Source organism: Esox lucius, chromosome 9 (genome assembly GCF_011004845.1).
Source record: "Esox lucius isolate fEsoLuc1 chromosome 9, fEsoLuc1.pri, whole genome shotgun sequence".
Taxonomy (NCBI): domain Eukaryota; kingdom Metazoa; phylum Chordata; class Actinopteri; order Esociformes; family Esocidae; genus Esox; species Esox lucius.
In genome coordinates, this window is record NC_047577.1 from 4,117,634 (window position 1) to 4,136,477 (window position 18,844).

The following is an 18,844-nucleotide window of genomic DNA, read 5'->3' on the forward strand; positions in this document are numbered from 1 at the left end:
GGACCTTAAACTTCTTAATAATATTTGCAACTGTTGTCACAGGGACATCAAGCTGCTTGGAGATGGTCTTGTAGCCTTTACCTTTACCATGCTTGTCTATTATTTTCTTTCTGATCTCCTCAGACAACTCTCTCCTTTGCTTTCTCTGTTCCATGTTCAGTGTGGTGCCCACAATGATACCAGACAGCACAGTGACAACTTTTCTCCATTTAAATAGGCTGAATGACTGATTACAAGATTGGAGACGTGTGATACTAATTAAAGAAACTAATTAGTTTGATATATAACAATGATCCAGTTATTTATTATGTTTTCTAAGGGGTACCACCAAATGTGTCCAGGCCATTTTAGAATATCTTTGTAGAATAAGCAATTATTCATCTCTTTTCACAGCTTATTTGCTTTATTCTATGACATACCAAAGACATGCAAGTATACATGATAAAATAGCTTTCAATTCCATCACTTTTCAGGAAGAATGAAGCATTATTTCAATGAGCTGTAGGGATACCAACAAATTTGAGTACGTCTGTATATGTTTACAGTATGTTTGTTAGTCTGCAGGTTTTCCTACTTACAAAGCATGTAGAGGTCTGTCATTTTTATCATTGGTACACTTCAACTGTAAGAGACGGAATCTAAAACAAAAATCCAGATAATCACATTGGATGATTTGTAAATAATTAATTTGCATTTTATTGCATGACATAAGAAATTGATCACCTACCAACCAGTAAGAATTCCGTCTCTCACAGACCTGTTAGTTTTTCTTTAAGAAGCCCTCCTGTTCTCCACTCATTACCTGTATTAACTGCACCTGTTTGAACTCGTTACCTGTATAAAAGACACCTGTCCACACACTCCATCAAACAGACTCCAACCTCTCCACAATGGCCAAGACCAGAGAGCTGTGTAAGGACATCAGGGATAAAATTGTAGACCTGCAAGGCTGGGATGGGCTACAGGACAATTGGCAAGCAGCTTGGTGAGAAGGCAACAACTGTTGGTGTAATTATTAGAAAATTAGAAAACCAGATCCAGAAGAGGAATGGGAGAAGGTCATGTGGTCTGATGAGACAAAATTTTAGCTTTTTGGTATAAACTCCACTTGCTGTGTTTGGAGGAAGATGAAGGATGAGTACAACCCCAAGAACACCATCCCAACCGTGAAGCATGGAGGTGGAAACATCATTCTTTGGGGATGCTTTTCTGCAAAGGGGACAGGACGACTGCACCGTATTGAGGAGAGGAGGGATGGGGCCATGTATCGCGATATCTTGGCCAAAAACCTCCTTCCCTCAGTAAGAGCATTGAAGATGGGTCGTGGCTGGGTCTTCCAGCATGACAACGACCCGAAACACACAGCCAGGGCAACTAAGGAGTGGCTCCGTAAGGAGCTTCTCAAGGTCCTGGAGTGGCCTAGCCAGTCTCCAGACCTGAACCCAATAGAAAATCTTTGGAGGGAGCTGAAAGTCCGTATTGCCCTGCGACAGCGCCGAAACCTAAAGAATGTGGAGAAGGACTGTATGGAGAAGTGGGCCAAAATCCCTGCTGCAGTGCGTGCAAACCTGGTCAAGAACTACAGAAAACGTATGGTCTCTGTAATTGCAAACAAAGGTTTCTGTACCAAATATTAAGTTCTGCTTTTCTGATGTATCAAATATTTGTGTCATGCAATAAAATGCAAATGAATTATTTAATAATCATAAAATGTGATTTTCTGGATTTTTGTTTTAGATTCCGTCACTCACAGTTGAAGAGTACCTATGATAAAAATTACAGACTTCTACATGCTTTCTAAGTGGGAAAACCTGCACAATCGGCAGTGTATCAAATACTTGTTCACCTCACTGTATATATTTAAATATACGGGAAGGAAATAGATTTGAACAGGAGGTTGTACCCTATGGGCCTTGTCCAGACCTTCTTTAGCCTTGAGGGTAAATATCCACACACTTTTCTTTTTTAAATAAGCAATGCAGTGACGTGATTCATTGATATATGCCAATTCAGAGACCTGACATGACAGTCTGGATAGACAAGGTTATGGAGTGTATTTTCACATTTACTTAGTATATTTAAATGTATTTACGTATGTATATTATGAATATATTCTCTCAGTATGTATTCATATGTTCCCGTTTTATTTAAATGATATTCCAAAATATCATTTTGGCGTGTGGGTAAGTGCGTCCTACGATAACCCCGATAATGTACGCCCAGTTACAATTGTGTGTGGATGATTGTCGTGACTGACCGCACTGTTCTAACGGTCACTGCTGCAGGCATTGTATTTCGTGTGTGCTGAAGGTCAGTCGTTTTCCCCGGACTCGCTCTTCCAGAGCACGTGCTCGGGTTAACTGTCTTGCTCAATGGCAGTACGATAGGTGTCTGTTCGTTTAGCCTTGTCACCATTATACATAACCTTTCAACGGTTATGTATGATAAAGGCACTCCCAGGACTCTGCTTGCAATGCTTTCCTGCATTTCTACATTGAGTGGCTGTCTGTGCACTGCCGAGTGACTTGCATCTTAACGTGAATTCTATACCTCCAAACACGCGAACACCTGCCCTCCTCCGGTTGGCTGTGAACGGGACAGCACAGACCTCACTGTGATTTCGTAAGAAGCGCCGGACACTGCAGGCTATAAAGCCCCAGCTCAACTAAGCAACTGATCATTTTCAGATCAAGCAGAAGTCCTATTTCACCGGCGGATAACGGGGTGTTCTTCATCACAATGTAAGTTTAAATATTACTGCGTCACTAGATGTTTTTTTTGGTTGTTTTATTTGCGCAGAGAAGTTATGTTTAATATTTTCCCATAAGCAACTCAGCAAATGTATGGTGATTTTATTAATCTTTAGATATATTTTAAATACCTAGAAAATATATATATTTGTAGGTACGTTTGGTTCTATACCAACATCTGAAGAGAAAGGTAGTTTTGTGGGTGTGACATTGACGATGACATACGCACATGCGGAAAATTCCTGGCCTCATGGCTCAAAACCAAAGTTTTATTTTACGCTAACTAGGACAAATTATTGATGGCCTGCATGAGAATGACGCAGACAAATTACAAAATGAGGATGATTTTTCTTTTTTGCGCATCTCGGGGACAGAGGGTGAGAGCGTTCCGGAGCCACCCCTCTCTCATGTTTCAGTGTGGTGCATCGCTACGATCGGAGTTCTGCCGAGTAAAGCGCAGTCTCCCGCATTGAAACCGGGCGGTTGGCTCGCTTCCACCCGTTAAATAACCGTCGCCCGTTGAGTTGATTAACGGATTGTTGCCAGCCTGCAGTATAGGTTAACGGTTTATAAGGATCTTGTTAAGATCATTCCGGGATGACACAGTGTCTCCTTCTGTGCTGTTGAAGCTGTGGCTATAGAAAGCGCATGAGGAGGAGGATGATGATGATGATGCAGCAAAATATCTCTCTGAGCCCTCTCTCTCCCCCAGACACCCTCCCTGCTGTCTGCCTTTTCCTCGCCCTCCATCCCTCTCTAGTTTCACCATATCTCTTTGTTTCTCTCTCTCACGCCAGTCCCCCTGCTCCGGCTCCTCTCTTGTTCTTTCTCAAACACACAACTCATAAATCATATGGTGTGTTTTCCTTCCGCAGGGAGATCTCAGGTTTGTTAATGCTGGTGCTGATGGGTTCAGTCGGTGTTGAAGGTGGCGTTGGGTAAGAAAGCATCTCCTTGTCAATTACACCCTTTGCGTGCGTGTGCTAGCGCACGTGTGTAACACATCCCGTCGTATTCCCTGTCGTCCAGCCCCAGCAGCAACTCCACTTTCTGCACCGAGTCGAAAGAATGTCTTGAGTACGAGCTGGTGTGCAAAACAGACGAGTATGAGGCAAGTGTAGACTCACACACACACACACACACACACAACGTGTTAAAAATGACTAATATTGACAATCCTGTGATTGTGCGCCTGTGGCAGGTGCGTCACTACAGCCCCACTCGATGGGTGTCGACGGACGCCGAGGCCTACTTCATGGGGGTGGGAGCTGCCATGGCCTTCAGAAGACTCTTCCAGTACATCACTGGAGCCAACAACCATGGTGTGTGTGTGTGTGTAGTTCTATGTGTGTCTGTGTGCCAGAGTATCGTCCCCTGTGCGTCCTTAAGACAGGTAGCTGTGTGTGTGTGTGTGTGTGTGTGTTTCCCAGGTGTGCAGATGGAGATGACCGCCCCCGTCTTAGTGAGGATCCCAGAGGAGACCCGGGTTTGGGAGCCAGCCATCTACACACTCAGCTTCCTGCTTCCAGCAGCCTTTCAGGACAAGACCCCGACGCCCACCAATGACAAGGTGAGCCATGGCCTGACAGCCCTCCAATCAGAACCGTGGTATCTTCTGGTATCAGCGCGCGTGCGCGTGACAACGGAGCTACACAGGCATTTCACTCGGGCAATAATATGTCTTGCCGGAATTACAATCAAAACAATCCAGACCGTTCTCTTGCGATATATAGCACATTAGGTGGCTGCTGGGCTACTGTCTGTCTGCCCATCTATACATCTGCAATGTTCTCTATGTCCATGGGGATGATTAACCAGAGTTCCCCAGTGCTTTGTCATTGTCTCTAATCTAAGGGACTGATCCAGGATCAGATTAGCCGGAGGCCAAACTCACTGGCGTGTCCCACACATGTTTTGTCCCGCAGTCTGCCTTGGTGTTTACCGTGGGCTGCTTCCCTCTGCTGGTGACAATGTGTACGGCTTCTCCGCTGTGGCTAGAACGCCACCTCAGCAACCGAAAAGGGGCTTCTGTTTTCAATGACTTCCAACTGAAAAGATCGAGTGTATATTTCTATTTTTATTACTGCTGTCTATTCTCAGTTGAACCTAGTCTCCTCCACCAGGGATTATGTGCACATAAATGGTACACAAGAAAGCTTTTTGTGTGAGATCATTTGCAACACAGGTCCAGTGTCAATTGCGAAATCTGGATTTTGTTTTGTTCCAGTCTTATCTTTAAACACAAAGACTGTGGAAAAACGTATGTTTGAAGGTGCCTTCTGACACAGATTTGTGCCGGTTCTTAACTAATCCAACTGCTGGCATCTACACACCCATAACCTGGTGAATGTCATAAACCAGATTTACCAGCAGGTGGCATGGTAAGAAATAAGGGGTTGGTAATATATAATAAAATCCAACAGTTTAAATTTCTATACAAAAAAACCACACGAAGGTGTGGTTTTTTTCTCTCTAACCCCCTCTCATCCACAAGAGACCTCCTGAGCCCTCAGGTTGCGGGGGGGAGGGGGGGGGGGAGGACAACTAGGTCATCGTAGCGTAAATAACGGCGTTGCGCTGCTCCCCCTCCAGCTGTACTTCACCGACATGCCTGCCATGGACGTGTACGTGCGGAGCTACGGCGGCTGGATGTTGTCCGTGACCTCGAGGCTTCACGCCCACCTGCTGACCAAGGAGCTGGCCCGGGTCCAGGCTGTCTTCAACCACACGTACCACTATGGAGTGGGCTACGACAGGTAGAAGCATATGCGGTAAATTTAAAACGCAGACACACACACACACACACGGTTCTGATCCAGTTCTGTGTCCCTCCACAGTCCCCTGAAACTGCTGAACAGACACAACGAGGTCTGGTACGTTGCCGAGGGAGACGCCGTCTGCTCCGACCCCCAGGAACCGACCCCGCCGCACACGCCCGCCGCCGCGCGCACACCCGAGGCGCACACATCCCCCTTCACCCCGTCCCGCATCCCCCCCAACGTCACGACAGACTCCCCCTCGGTCCGCCGGTCCACCACGCCCTCCCAGGCCCCTGGGGTGACCCCTTCTGAGGGCCTCAAGGTGGCGGGGGGCCCCGTGGCCAACAGCTCAAACCCACGGGTGGACGGTCCCTGGAACAACACCGTCGAGGCCTCGCTGGAGGACGCGCCCTCTGACAACTCCGTGGTCGCCCCGCCCAAACCCCACCTGGCCTAGCGCTGGAGCCGTGCACGGTGGTTGGTGGAGGGAAGCTAGGGTTGGAGCTCCTTTGGTTACTACCTGGAGAGAAACAAAGAAAGAGAGAGAGAGAAAGCAAGAGAGGGAGGGGTGTAGGACAGAGTGAGAGAGACTGAAGACCAAATCTGACCCTGACCTCACCCTAACCTGACCTTTCCTCAGCATTCACCAGTAGGACATCACCACCACCTACTGGTTTTCAGGCCTCACTACAAGCTTGCATTTATTCAGCTCAGTCACTTTAATCTCCATGTTAACACATTAGGCTAAGCATTTATCCAGGTATCATATTAATCAACCAACCAATCAATCAACAACACACATGACGCTACCTTTCCTTTATTGCATAGTGCAACATCAGACTTATTAGAATTGTGTTAGTTGAGAGATGAGAAAATCGATACTGCATTATACATAGTTTGTTAACAGTTGACAAAAGGAGAATAAAGCAGCCTACAGGAATAAAGCAGATTTGATAGTACAGTAGTGTATATTTAAAAGTTCATTATTATGATTGTTTTTTGTTTATTTATATTTATGATTGGACAACAGTTGTAGATCTGACTTCACTGTACCAGTTGTCAGTATTCTCCCTTGTCACAGGTTCATATTTAAAAAAAAAAAAAGATATTCACACAGGCAAGGTTTTTAACTCATCATCTGAAAGTTATTTTATTGATTTATTATGTTTTTTTTTTTATTACTCCATACATTTGTTGTAAGCAGTTGGTAGCCCTACTGTATAATCACCCACTAATCACACTGTCTTATTGATTTTATGGTGGGTGTGAGAAAATTCTTAACGTGTAAAATAGTGAACAGTGAAAAGTGATTGTGACGTTATATAAGTGGTTATAGCTGAGGATCCTGTTGGTCTGGTTGTAATACCATCCTAGTCCAGAAGGTGACCCAATAAAACACTAAAACAATGATTGTACTGACTCAGCACACGTCACTGAATACCTTTAAAACATGCTTTGTTAGCTGGTAAGCTAGTGAAAAACCAGCATTGTTTCCTGGGGTTAACATTAAGTACAAAACAACTAGCTAGCTTAGCAACTTAGCTAATGTTATACAGCATGTGAAAAAATTCCCATTTTTGTAGAGCTCATCCTACCCGTATAGTGAAAACCGAGTGCTTTCTGCATGTGTTCAAGGCAAGTTATGAGTATCTTGGTAGCAAGCATACATGTCAAAAGGAAAAACGGCCAACAGCTCGCTTTTCTGATCCATGTCAGCCCGTGTATTCGCCATAATGACATATTTCTGATTACTTTTGACTTTTTCCCCAGAGCTTTATCACAATTCCTTTGAGACTGGCAACGGAACACAGTGACAGGGACAAAATAAACACGAGTAGTTCATCAGGACCCATGCTTGACTTGGGTTGGAACGGCGTGTCAGTACCGGCGTGTCAGTTCCGGTTCCTTTTTTAAGCACAATTAACACACATTTTGATTAAATTAGTCCAATGTGTAATTTGACAGTTCCTGCACTTATCTTTTTCCCAAGTCAAGCGCTGGTCAGGACAATGCTGAATGTACTAAGCATAAATACACCAACAATAAAAAAACAATTTGGAAAGTTAAAAATTTCCGACAACTTTCCCCAACACCATTTAAACCATAAGTACCATTTTCTTCATTTGTACGATGGGTATCCTACAAATGGCTCCTTTAACTTAGTGAAACCAACCCAAGCCCTGGCCTTGTTTTGCTAGCACCAACCCCAAGTCCTGGCCTTGTTTTGCTAGCACCAACCCAAGCCCTGGCCTTGTTTTGCTAGCACCAACCCAAGCCCTGGCCTTGTTTTGCTAGCCATTCAAGGTGTGTGGCAGCTAATAGCGGTGAAATTTGTATAAATGTTTTACTTGGCAAGAGTTTGAATAGGAGGTAAAATAAGTATTAAATGATATCAAGACTCGCCTCACATTAAAATTATTGATATTGGCGCTAAAAAACAAATTGAACATAGATGAGAATCCTGGACTAACCCACATCCTATACAGGTTAATCTCCAATAAGACGCTGAGTGAAGAAGATGAATCCCTAGACTGCGTCGGATCAGTGGCAGGTTTTATTACAATACAAAATGTTATTACGGGAAAAGCAGAAGGCTGCTCATTGTTGTCTTCGGTGAAGAAGGGGTTTGGGTGTTGTTCTGGGTTTGGGAGAGGGAGTCTCTCCATGGTCCAATTGAGATGGTGTTGAACAGACATCTTTACTTGGGAACTGTGGGAATCTCACCAGTAGAGACTGTATGGAGAAGAGAGAAAAATATGGAGAGAGTGGGAGGAGGGATGAAGGAAGAAAGAAAGAAAGAAAGAAAGAAAGGGAAAGAGAGAAAGTGACGAGAGGTTTTGGTTAAATAAATCATTGGTTAAATAAATCATTGGTTAAATAAATCACCAATTTTGGTTAATGTACAGTATACCCTCTCTAATTGTTCACCTCTGTGATGTCTAACCACTCTACAAAACTGGTCTAGTTGTTGTAGCTCTACACTCGTAGGGCTTCAAATGGGTCTTTTGGCTGTCCCTATAGGTTCTGTACAGAACCCCAAAAAGTTGGGACAGCAGAAGAACGCTTCAACATTCTAAGACTGTACCTGGCACTGGTGATGACATCACACCCCCGACAGAGGTGGAGGAAGAAGAGGTGCTGGACTGTGTGGTCATTCCACCACCAGACGCTGTGGAACTGTCTCCTGATGACATCGCCGTCACTCCACCACCAGACACTGTGGAAACGCCCCCTGATGACATCGCCGTCATTCCACCAGTGGACACTGTGGAACCGCCCCCTGATGACATCACGGTAATTCCACCACCAGACGCTGTGGAACTGTCTCCTGATGACATTGCCATCACTCCACCACCAGACACTGTGGAACCGCCCCCTGATGACATCGCCGTCATTCCACCACTGGACACTGTGGAACCGCCCCCTGATGACATCCCCGTCATTTCACCAGCAGACACTGTGGAACCGCCCCCTGATGACATCGCTGTCATTCCACCAGCGGACACTGTGGAAGCGCCCCCTGATGACATCGCCGTCATCCCACCAGTGGACACTGTGGAACCGCCCCCTGATGATATCGCCGTCATCCCACCAGCGGACACTGTGGAACCGCCCCCTGATGACATCCCCGTCATTTCACCAGCAGACACTGTGGAACCGCCCCCTGATGACATCCCCGTCATTCCACCAGCGGACACTGTGGAACCGCCCCCTGATGACATCGCCGTCATTCCACCAGCGGACACTGTGGAACCAGCCTCTGATGACATCGCCTTCATCCCACCAGTGGACACTGTGGAACCGCCCCCTGATGACATCGCCGTCATTCCACCAGCGGACACTGTGGAACCGCCCCCTGATGATATCGCCGTCATTCCACCACTGGACACTGTGGAACCGCCCCCTGATGACGTCGCCGTCATTCCACCACTAGAAACTGTGGAACCGCCTCCTGATGACATCGCCGTCATTCCACTACCTGACACTGTGGAACCGCCCCCTGATGACATCGCCGTCATTCCACTACCTGACACTGTTGAACTGCCCTCTGATGATATTATGGCTCCTCCAGAGCTGCTTGAGGAGACCACTGCGATCACCGTGCCTCCCTCCTTTGCTGTTCCTCCAGCCAAAACCGTTGCTGCGGCAGTGGCACTGGCAGCACCAGTCCCCTGGACACCTCCTCCTGATGATGTCATGACTGCACCTTCTTCTAAGCTTGTTGCTGAAGAGGTGACCTTACTGGTGCCAGATTTTACCATGCCTCCTTCCTTCAATGCACCTCCTGGCAACATTACATTTGCATCATTGGTGACTCCAGGTGACTTTACAACTGCACTGGCATCACCTCCTGATGAAGTTATAGGTGCACCTCCTCCTGAAATGCTAGATGAAGAGGTGACCTCTGTGGTGCCAGACTTCATAATGCCTTCCTTCACGGCACCACCTGATGACAACACAGCTGCACCGGCAACTCCTCCTGTTGACTTCATAACTGTACCAACACCTGCTCCTGATGACATCATAGTTGCATTTCCTGGAATGCTAGATGAAGTGCTGACCTCTGGGATACCAGACTTTAACATGCCCTCCTCCTTTGCGCCGCCTCCTGACGACAACATTGCCTCACTGGTGCCAGACTTCACCAAGCCATCCTCTTTCACTGCACCTCCCGATGACATCACTGCTTCACCTGTGCCTCCTCCTGCTGATTTTATATCTGTATTTGCACCTCCTCCTGATGACATTATAACTGTGGCTCCTGAAATGCTTGATGGAAAGCTAATATCTGTGATGCCAGACTTTACCGAGGCTGCCTCCCTCATTGCACCTCCTGATGACATCACTGTTGCACCGGCGCCGCCTCCTGCTGATTTTACAGCTTTATCAGTGCCTCCCCCCGATGACATCATAGCTGTGCCTCCTGAACTGCTAGATGAAGAACCAACATCTGTGGTGCCAGACTTTGGCAAGCCTCCCTCCTTCACTACACCTCCTGCTCTGGGTACTTCTGTGTTGCTCAAGGAGTTAACGGACATCTTCTTGCCTCCCTCCGTGGCTCCTCCACCACCGGAAACCATTGGAGCAACTCCTGATGACATGACGTCTGCTCCTGCACCTGAGCTGCTAGAGGAGGTAAACGAGGAGCTGATGCTGGACTTTGTCGTCATCACTGCCCCTCCCCCCGCCTTGCTCCCGCCCGATGACATCGTTGCCTGTCCTCCGGTGCCCCCTGACGATTTCCCCTCTGACACGATGGTTCTGATGGTCACGACGGCCTTACCTATTGACATGGAAACAGGTTGTTTAGGCAACAGTGCCTCAGGGGGACACCAGCAGGGCCGGTTCTAAACATAAGCAACATAAGCGGTCGCAAATCAATTTTGCTTAGGGCCCACAAAAGACTAGAGCCGACCCTGGCCACCAGTAAACACAGAGGGCAGGGCTCCCAAAAGACTAGAGCCGACCCTGGCCAACAGTAAACACAGAGGGCAGGGCCCCCAAAAGACTAGAGCCGACCCTGGCCACCAGTAAACACAGAGGGCAGGGCTCCCAAAAGACTAGAGCCGACCCTGGCCACCAGTAAACACAGAGGGCAGGGCCCCCAAAAGACTAGAGCCGACCCTGGCCACCAGTAAACACAGAGGGCAGGGCCCCCAAAAGACTAGAGCCGACCCTGGCCACCAGTAAACACAGAGGGCAGGGCCCCCAAAAGACTAGAGCCGACCCTGGCCTCCAGTAAACACAGAGGGCAGTTCTGAGACAACTTGAATGTGTATGAAGCTGTTATTAATTAGTCAGTTTCAACATTTGTTCTTGTAGAGTGTGTTTTTTAAAATATTATGTACATATGTTCTGGATGTCGACTGTGGTGAGGTCGGCCTACAGTGGACGGGCCCATGTGGGCGGGCCCCAGTAGGGGGGCCCCAGTGGGCAGGCCCCTGTGAGATCCTAATGAATGGAATCAAGATGAAACACACAGAGCACAACAGATATGAGTGTCTCTACCTGAGGACTCTGTGGGCTCTCCGACATTGGCTCCCTCCAGCAACCCCCTGTACTGCTGAATCTCTTTCTCCAGACGACTCTTAATGTTGAGCAAGCTCTGGGTGTGGAGGGGGGGGGGGTAGACAGGGGGGTGAGTTAGGCTTCAGCCAACACTGTCATTTATCAAACCCTCTCGCTTCCTGTGTGCCACGGATATATTGCATCCTGGGTCTTTAACGTACTTGGTAGTCGTCGCTCTGCTCTGTGATGCTGGACCGGATGGAGGTGAGTTCTTCCTCCAGGGCGACCACCGTGCCACTGTACCCGGAAAGTCTCTGCTGGAACTGGGCCTGAATCTCCACCTGCCGGGCCTCCAGGTTCGCTATCTGGTGAAGGGTAGGGAGGAAGACTCAAGTTAAACCAAGTGCACGCGCACACACACACACACACAGACAGACAGACAGACAGACAGACAGACACAGCCTGACCATCACTACCATAATCCATCAGTGACACCAAGTATGTAGAACTGGCTGCTTATATCAGGACCTATCTCAGCAAAGGCTCCATGTGGAGGCCAGACAGGAACCTCCTTCAGGCTCCATGTGGAGGTCAGACAGGAACCTCCTTCAGGCTCCATGTGGAGGTCAGACAGGAACCTCCTTCAGGCTCCATGTGGAGGCCAGACAGGAACCTCCTTCAGGCTCCATGTGGAGGTCAGACAGGAACCTCCTTCAGGCTCCATGTGGAGGTCAGACAGGAACCTCCTTCAGGCTCCATGTGGAGGTCAGACAGGAACCTCCTTCAGGCCTCCACAACAGTAATGAGTGTGTGTTTGGTGGTAACCCACCCCCATGCGTAGACCCTCGCATTCAATTTGGAGGCTCTGGTAGCGGTTGCGTAAATCGGTCAGCTCTGACGTGGTCGCAGTCGCCGCGGTTGCCTCGGTCACCGTCGCTGCCTGCTTCATTTCCACCTGACAAACATACAGAGTCACTTCAAATTCACACAAACCAAAGACACACGTTTATATTTTACCGTCCTCGTGGGACAGTAAAGATGGATTGGTTCCTATTGTCCCTAACACTAAACCTAACCTTAATAACTATCTCTAACCCCAAAAAACCTAACCTTAACCCTAAACCTAACCCACATGAATCTAACCCCAGAGTAATCTAACCCTACATTAATCTAACCCTACATGAATCTAACCCTACATTAATCTAACTCCAGAGTAATCTAACCCTACATCACTCTAACCCTACATTAATCTTACCCTACATTAATCTAACCCTACAATAATCTAACCCTACATGAATCTAACCCTACATGAATCTAACCCCACATTAATCTAATCCCACATTAATCTAACCCTACAATAATCTAACCCTACATTAATCTAACCCCACATGAATCTAAACCCACATGAATCTAATCCCACATTAATCTAACCCTACATGAATCTAACCCCACAGTAATCTAACCCTACATGAATCTAACCCCACAGTAATCTAACCCTACATGAATCTAACCCCACAGTAATCTAACCCTACATTAATCTAGCCCCACAGTAATCTAACCCTACATTAATCTAACCCTACATGAATCTAACTCTACATTACTCTAACCCTACATTACTCTTAACCTACATTAATCTAACCCTACATTAATCTAACCCCACAGTAATCTAACCCACAGTAATCTAACCCCACAGTAATCTAACCCTACATTAATCTAACCCCACAGTAATCTAACCCTACATTAATTTAAGTGAAATATTTTCATGCCACGTTTTGGGTGTGTGTTTGTGTGTGTGTGTGTGTGTGTGTGTGTGTCCACGTCGATGTGTTCGTATTGTGTTTTGTGCTGGTGTGAGATCTGGGGTTGCCGAGGCGACGTACCTGTTTTGTGTACCAGTCCTCAGCCTGTTTGCGGTTCTTCTCCATGGCTGCCTCATACTCAGACCGGATCTCAGTCAGCACCGCGGACAGGTCCTGGCCTCTAGCAGACTGGATGTCCACGTTCACCTGGCCCGACATGCCTCCACGCATTGACATCAGATCCTACTCAGGTCACAGGTCACATGTCACAGTGCAGAGGTAACGGGAGAGGGACAGACAGACAGACATGAGAGGAACAGAAGAGAGAAACAGTGGGGTTCCCTCACCTCCTCGTGGTTCTTCCTCATGGAGAGCCGTTCCTCCTCGTAGCCCTGAATGTCCTGTATCATGACCGTGTTGTCCATCTCATACTGACGGTGCAGGTTCTTCAACCCCCCCACGTCCCCCTCCACACACTGACGCATCGCCAGCTCGTTCTGCCACCTGGCAGGAACACGCAGAATTGAGCTTACAACATCCCACAAATGTGTCCGTCCCACGACAAAACATTTCTGCCTGCATCTTTATTGAGAGATACTACTCCCCCCTAACTGAAGAAGAACCAGTAGAGCTGACGGCAGAGGCGGCTGGTGATGCTTTAATTGTGTAGGGAGTTATTAAATTGCACACACACACGCACACACGCATTCACAGAGGCAGAATATTCTCACACCTGACACCTGGGCGTAACAGAGACATCAGATCACGAACTGCATGGAAAGCCCCAGGCATTTCAAACCCAGGCAGTAGAATCACAAAGACAGCTAAATTTCCCCACTGACAGAAATACAATGACTTGTTTAACAAGGATGAAATTAGTCCCGGAGGAGAATGCCAATCCCTTTCACCTGTAGCTTTTTCAGGTAACGGGCAAATACAGTGAACTCAAGACATATTTGGACAGGGACACCTGTTTAGTTTGTTTGACTTGGTACTCCAGCACATCGGATTTGAATTCATACAATGATTCCTAAGTGCAGTCAATATTAATTTGAGGGGATTTTTCTTAATTGTATCTGATTAACTAATTTTATGGTGCAAAAAGTATGTACATTTATATAAAAAAAACTTATTTTTTTAAAATATGTCTCTGTCCAAATTATTTTGGAGTCCCCTTTGTATAATGCATACATGTGTCAATTAAGAAAATAATTAAATCACTTATTATTCAAAAACACCAATGATGCACACACCCCTCTCCCACTCCCTACTTGATTCTGAAGTCATCAGCGGCTAGCTTGGCGTTGTCGATTTCTATCGCCGTCTGTGTGTTCTTCATCAAGGTCTTCATCAGCTGAGGAGAGAGAAGATTGTGTGTGTGTGTGTATTCCGCTTCATGATTATGTACGAGTGTGTTTGTGTGGAACACCCTATAAAACATTTCTTTTTTAATTATTTTTAGTTCTTCTGCGCTTTTACGTGCAAATTCGTCACTACTGATTGAATGATTAAATCCTACCATGGATGCATCATGGCGAGTTCAGATCACAGAGAAAGAGATGGAGAGACAGAATGGCGAGAGACTGAGAGAGAGGGAGAGAAGGGGGAGAGGGAGAGAAGGGGGAGAGGGAGAGAGTGGGAGAGAAGGGGGAGAGGGAGAGAGAGAGGGAGAGAGAGTGGGAGAGGGATGGCTCTACCTGTTCCTTGAGTGGTATCAGTGTTTTGTCGTAGATTGTCAGATCGTGAGCCTCGATCTCATTGCAGGTGAAGGTTCTCAGCTTCTCCTCCAGGGCGTGGTTGGTCTCCTCCAGCTTACGCACCTTCTCCAGGTAGGTGGCCAGACGGCTGTTCAGGTTGTTCATCTGTTCCTTGTCATTACCGACAAGCCCGGGGGACAAGTCCTGACCGCCGAATCCAAAACCTGCTCCACCTCCTCCGCCACCGCCACCTCTGCCAGCGTCCCCACCAATGAAGCCCAGCATATTGCTGCCACCGGAGCTCATCCCGCCACCGGCACCAAAGCCCATCCTGAAGCCGAGTCCGGCACCTCCGGCCGCCGTCCCGAAGCTGGAACGCACGGCTGACCCACCCGCCACCGCCGCCACCCGCCCCCCGAACCCGGAGAACGAGCTGGCGGAGAAGCGGCGCCCCTCATAGGAATTCATAGCCCAGGAAAATGACTACAAAAGCTGCCTAACAAGAAGATAAACAGAGAGGTACTTTCTGTCGTCTGTGCTCTTCTGCCACGGCTGTGCAGTAAACGTATACGTAGCGGCTGACCGCAGCTATTACCATGGATACTGAGACCGCGCTACCAAGCTCCAAGTGTGAGGATCCGGAGCAACAAGGTGTATATATAGAGGGACAGCCTCACTCCCACTGCCCCCATGCTAAACCCCTCCCCCACACTAAACCCCACCTCCACGCTAAACCCCACCCCCACACTAAACCCCACCCCCACAGTTAAGCGCTATTGGCCATCTCTTATCAATAACCTTCCAGACAGGCGAACATTCCATCATTTTTGGGGTCCAGCTGGAGTTGCTCTGTGTTCAGCTGTAACTGTCAAACGGCCGAGAGGAGGGGCTCCTCCGCCCTCAACGAACACTTGGTAAACAGCAGGAGGGAGGGGGCGGACAGGTGGGGCGCCACCGAGGGGACAGAGTACCATTTGAGATGCGCACACCAAGTTCCTTTTCTCTCTGGTACAATATTGTAGGGTGTTTTCAATGAGAGCGACATGTATTTAGTGTGTGTGTGTGTTGCGTGTGTGTGTGTGTGTGTTGTGTTGTGTCAGACCAAGGACAATTCATCATTTATTTTTAATTTCACTCCATCACAATGCCGGTATGTGCACGCATTCACGTAATTCATCCTGACGCTTTAACCCAGAGCGACGTACTGGAGCACTTCGGGATAACGGTCTTGCTCAGTGAGAGAGATGCAGTGTTTACTGAGTCAACCTGGATGCCCTAACCCCTGGGCTGTCTCTCTTCTGGTGTGTGTCTGGTTGGGACAGGCCTAGCTGGCACAGAACCCATTACACAGCCCGAACACAGTGTCCTCTGATTCTGCTCTTTTTTTGTGTACTGACATTCCAAACGATTTCAACAGTTTACATCTTCTCAGATTTAACCCGAAAATAAAAGAAAGAAAAGAAGTCCCCCTCCGGGCCGAGACATTGGACCCATCGGGGGGAGGGGGCTAGGTAACAGCAGAGACGTCTCGCACGGTTCAGAACCATCGCATGCACGACGCCGCCTGCAGCAGTGCGACGACAAAGTGACCTGGTTGCATTTTTTTACTGGGAACAGAATGGGTTGGATGTTCTTTTTGTTGTTCATTACCGCAAGTCATTAAATGGAGTGTAACGAGATTCGCCTAAAGGCCTGAAGGTGGTTTAAACGCATGTTTCAAAGACGGGGCTTCTTCGAGGTGTTGGAAGAACGTGCTCGCGTTGCCCTTCTTGCCTCACGCCCATGAGACCCATGCCAAAATCTTGGGTAATCTTCTAGAATTGACTGACAGATTTTGGGGTTGGGAGCGGTGGGGGATTACAGAGAGAACAAGAGAGATAGAGAGGAGATAGAGAAGGTAGAATGTAATACCGAGAATGTAGAGTGTGATAGACTGAAGCTATAGACTGATAGACTGAAGGTAAAGTGGGATAGAGAGAAGGTAGAGTGTGATAGACTGAAGGTAGAGTGTGATAGACTGAAGCTATAGACTGATAGACTGAAGGTATAGACTGATAGACTGAAGGTAGAGTGTGATAGAGAGAAGGTAGAGTGTGATAGACTGAAGGTAATGTGTGATAGACTGAAGCTATAGACTGATAGACTGAAGGTAGAGTGTGATAGAGAGAAGGTAGAGTGTGATAGACTGAAGGTAGAGTGTGATAGACTGAAGCTATAGACTGATAGACTGAAGCTATAGACTGATAGACTGAAGCTATAGACTGATAGACTGAAGCTATAGACTGATAGACTGAAGGTATAGACTGACAGACTGAAGGTAGAGTGTGATAGAGAGAAGGTAGAGTGTGATAGACTGAAGCTATAGACTGATAGACTGAAGCTATAGACTGATAGACTGAAGGTATAGACTGATAGACTGAAGGTAATGTGTGATAGACTGAAGCTATAGACTGATAGACTGAAGGTAGAGTGTGATAGAGAGAAGGTAGAGTGTGATAGACTGAAGGTAATGTGTGATAGACTGAAGCTATAGACTGATAGAGAGAAGGTAGAGTGTGATAGAGAGAAGGTAGAGTGTGATAGACTGAAGGTAGAGTGTGATAGACTGAAGGTAGAGTGTGATAGACTGAAGCTATAGACTGATAGACTGAAGCTATATACTGATAGACTGAAGCTATAGACTGATAGACTGAAGATATAGACTGATAGACTGAAGGTATAGACTGATAGACTGAAGGTATAGACTGATAGACTGAAGGTAGAGTGTGATAGAGAGAAGGTAGAGTGTGATAGACTGAAGGTAATGTGTGATAGACTGAAGCTATAGACTGATAGACTGAAGCTATAGACTGATAGACTGAAGGTATAGTGTGATAGAGAGTAGGGTAGAGTTGGTTAGAGAGAAGGTAGAGTTTGTTAGAGAGAAGGTAATGTGTGATAGACTGAAGGTAGAGTGTGATAGAGAGAAGAAAGTCTGACACTTGAGAGATGAGACAGATGACAGTGATTGTTTTCTGGCACTCGGATCTGGGTGTGTCACAGACACAGCATTTAAGATACTCAGGTGATCTTCTAGCTGTCACCCTGGGGGGTGTTCTGGAATAGGATTATGTGCCATTTTACCCACCAGGGGTGTGGTGACAGTGGTATTATGAGATCAACACTAGAACATACAATCTGTCTGCAGAGACTGACCTAAGGGTTGTGGTTAGGGTTGCAGTATAAGGACATACGGAAAGAGAAACTAGACCCCAGCTCCTCTCGCCCCCCCTTGTTACTTGGCTTCTAACTCAATCTGCTGATTCACTCATGGGAAAATCTGTGCTTACATCTCAAAAGCCGCGTGAGCACGGGTTAACATGTGGATGTCCAATCAAGACCACCGATCACTGTACAGGTTGATCAGACGTCTCATCTGCTCAGCTTATCTTCGTTACGACCAGATTCCCTTCTAAGCTACATTTCTTGGACTACTTTTGCTATCCAACATTTTTAATACTATCCCAACACTGCCGTAGAAAAAAAAAGCAAATATGAGAATCTCTCCAACACAAACATGCTGAGTATTTGTGTATATATATATATATATATATATATATATATATATATATGTGTGTGTGGGTGTGTGTGTGAGAGAGAGAACAAGGGACAGAAAAAATGAAAGTGCCGAATTCACACAGACAGGTCTAATTAATTTACAGAGAAAGCCGTGAAATTCATTTTAAAGGATTAATGCAGACGGGTCTGGACTGGTTGGATCACGTCCATGTTATTAACGGACGCCAAAACTGTCTTCACAAGTCTTGACGAGTGCGAACAGTCCTCCGTCT

The 18,844-nt window shown here is 47.0% G+C and overlaps 2 protein-coding genes across 2 annotated transcripts; one reads left to right on the forward strand and one right to left on the reverse strand.

Annotated features, from left to right (window-relative positions):
- The first annotated feature begins 2,284 nt into the window (after positions 1–2,284).
- On the forward strand, positions 2,285–6,919 carry soul5l (heme-binding protein soul5, like). Its single transcript, XM_010863839.5, has 7 exons — positions 2,285–2,741; positions 3,626–3,688; positions 3,780–3,861; positions 3,952–4,072; positions 4,181–4,320; positions 5,343–5,506; positions 5,588–6,919. Coding segments are annotated over exons 1-7 (951 nt in total). The 5' UTR covers positions 2,285–2,739; the 3' UTR covers positions 5,967–6,919.
- On the reverse strand, positions 6,676–15,614 carry LOC105005706 (keratin, type I cytoskeletal 9). The gene is made up of 9 exons (XM_029121991.2): positions 15,015–15,614; positions 14,589–14,671; positions 13,665–13,821; positions 13,399–13,560; positions 12,348–12,473; positions 11,740–11,883; positions 11,519–11,615; positions 8,595–10,793; positions 6,676–8,242 (listed from the first exon to the last, which is right to left on the reverse strand). The coding sequence occupies exons 1-9, from the start codon at positions 15,480–15,482 to the stop codon at positions 8,208–8,210; spliced, it is 3,471 nt and encodes a 1,156-aa protein (XP_028977824.2). The 5' UTR covers positions 15,483–15,614; the 3' UTR covers positions 6,676–8,207.
- Between the last annotated feature and the right edge of the window lie 3,230 nt (positions 15,615–18,844).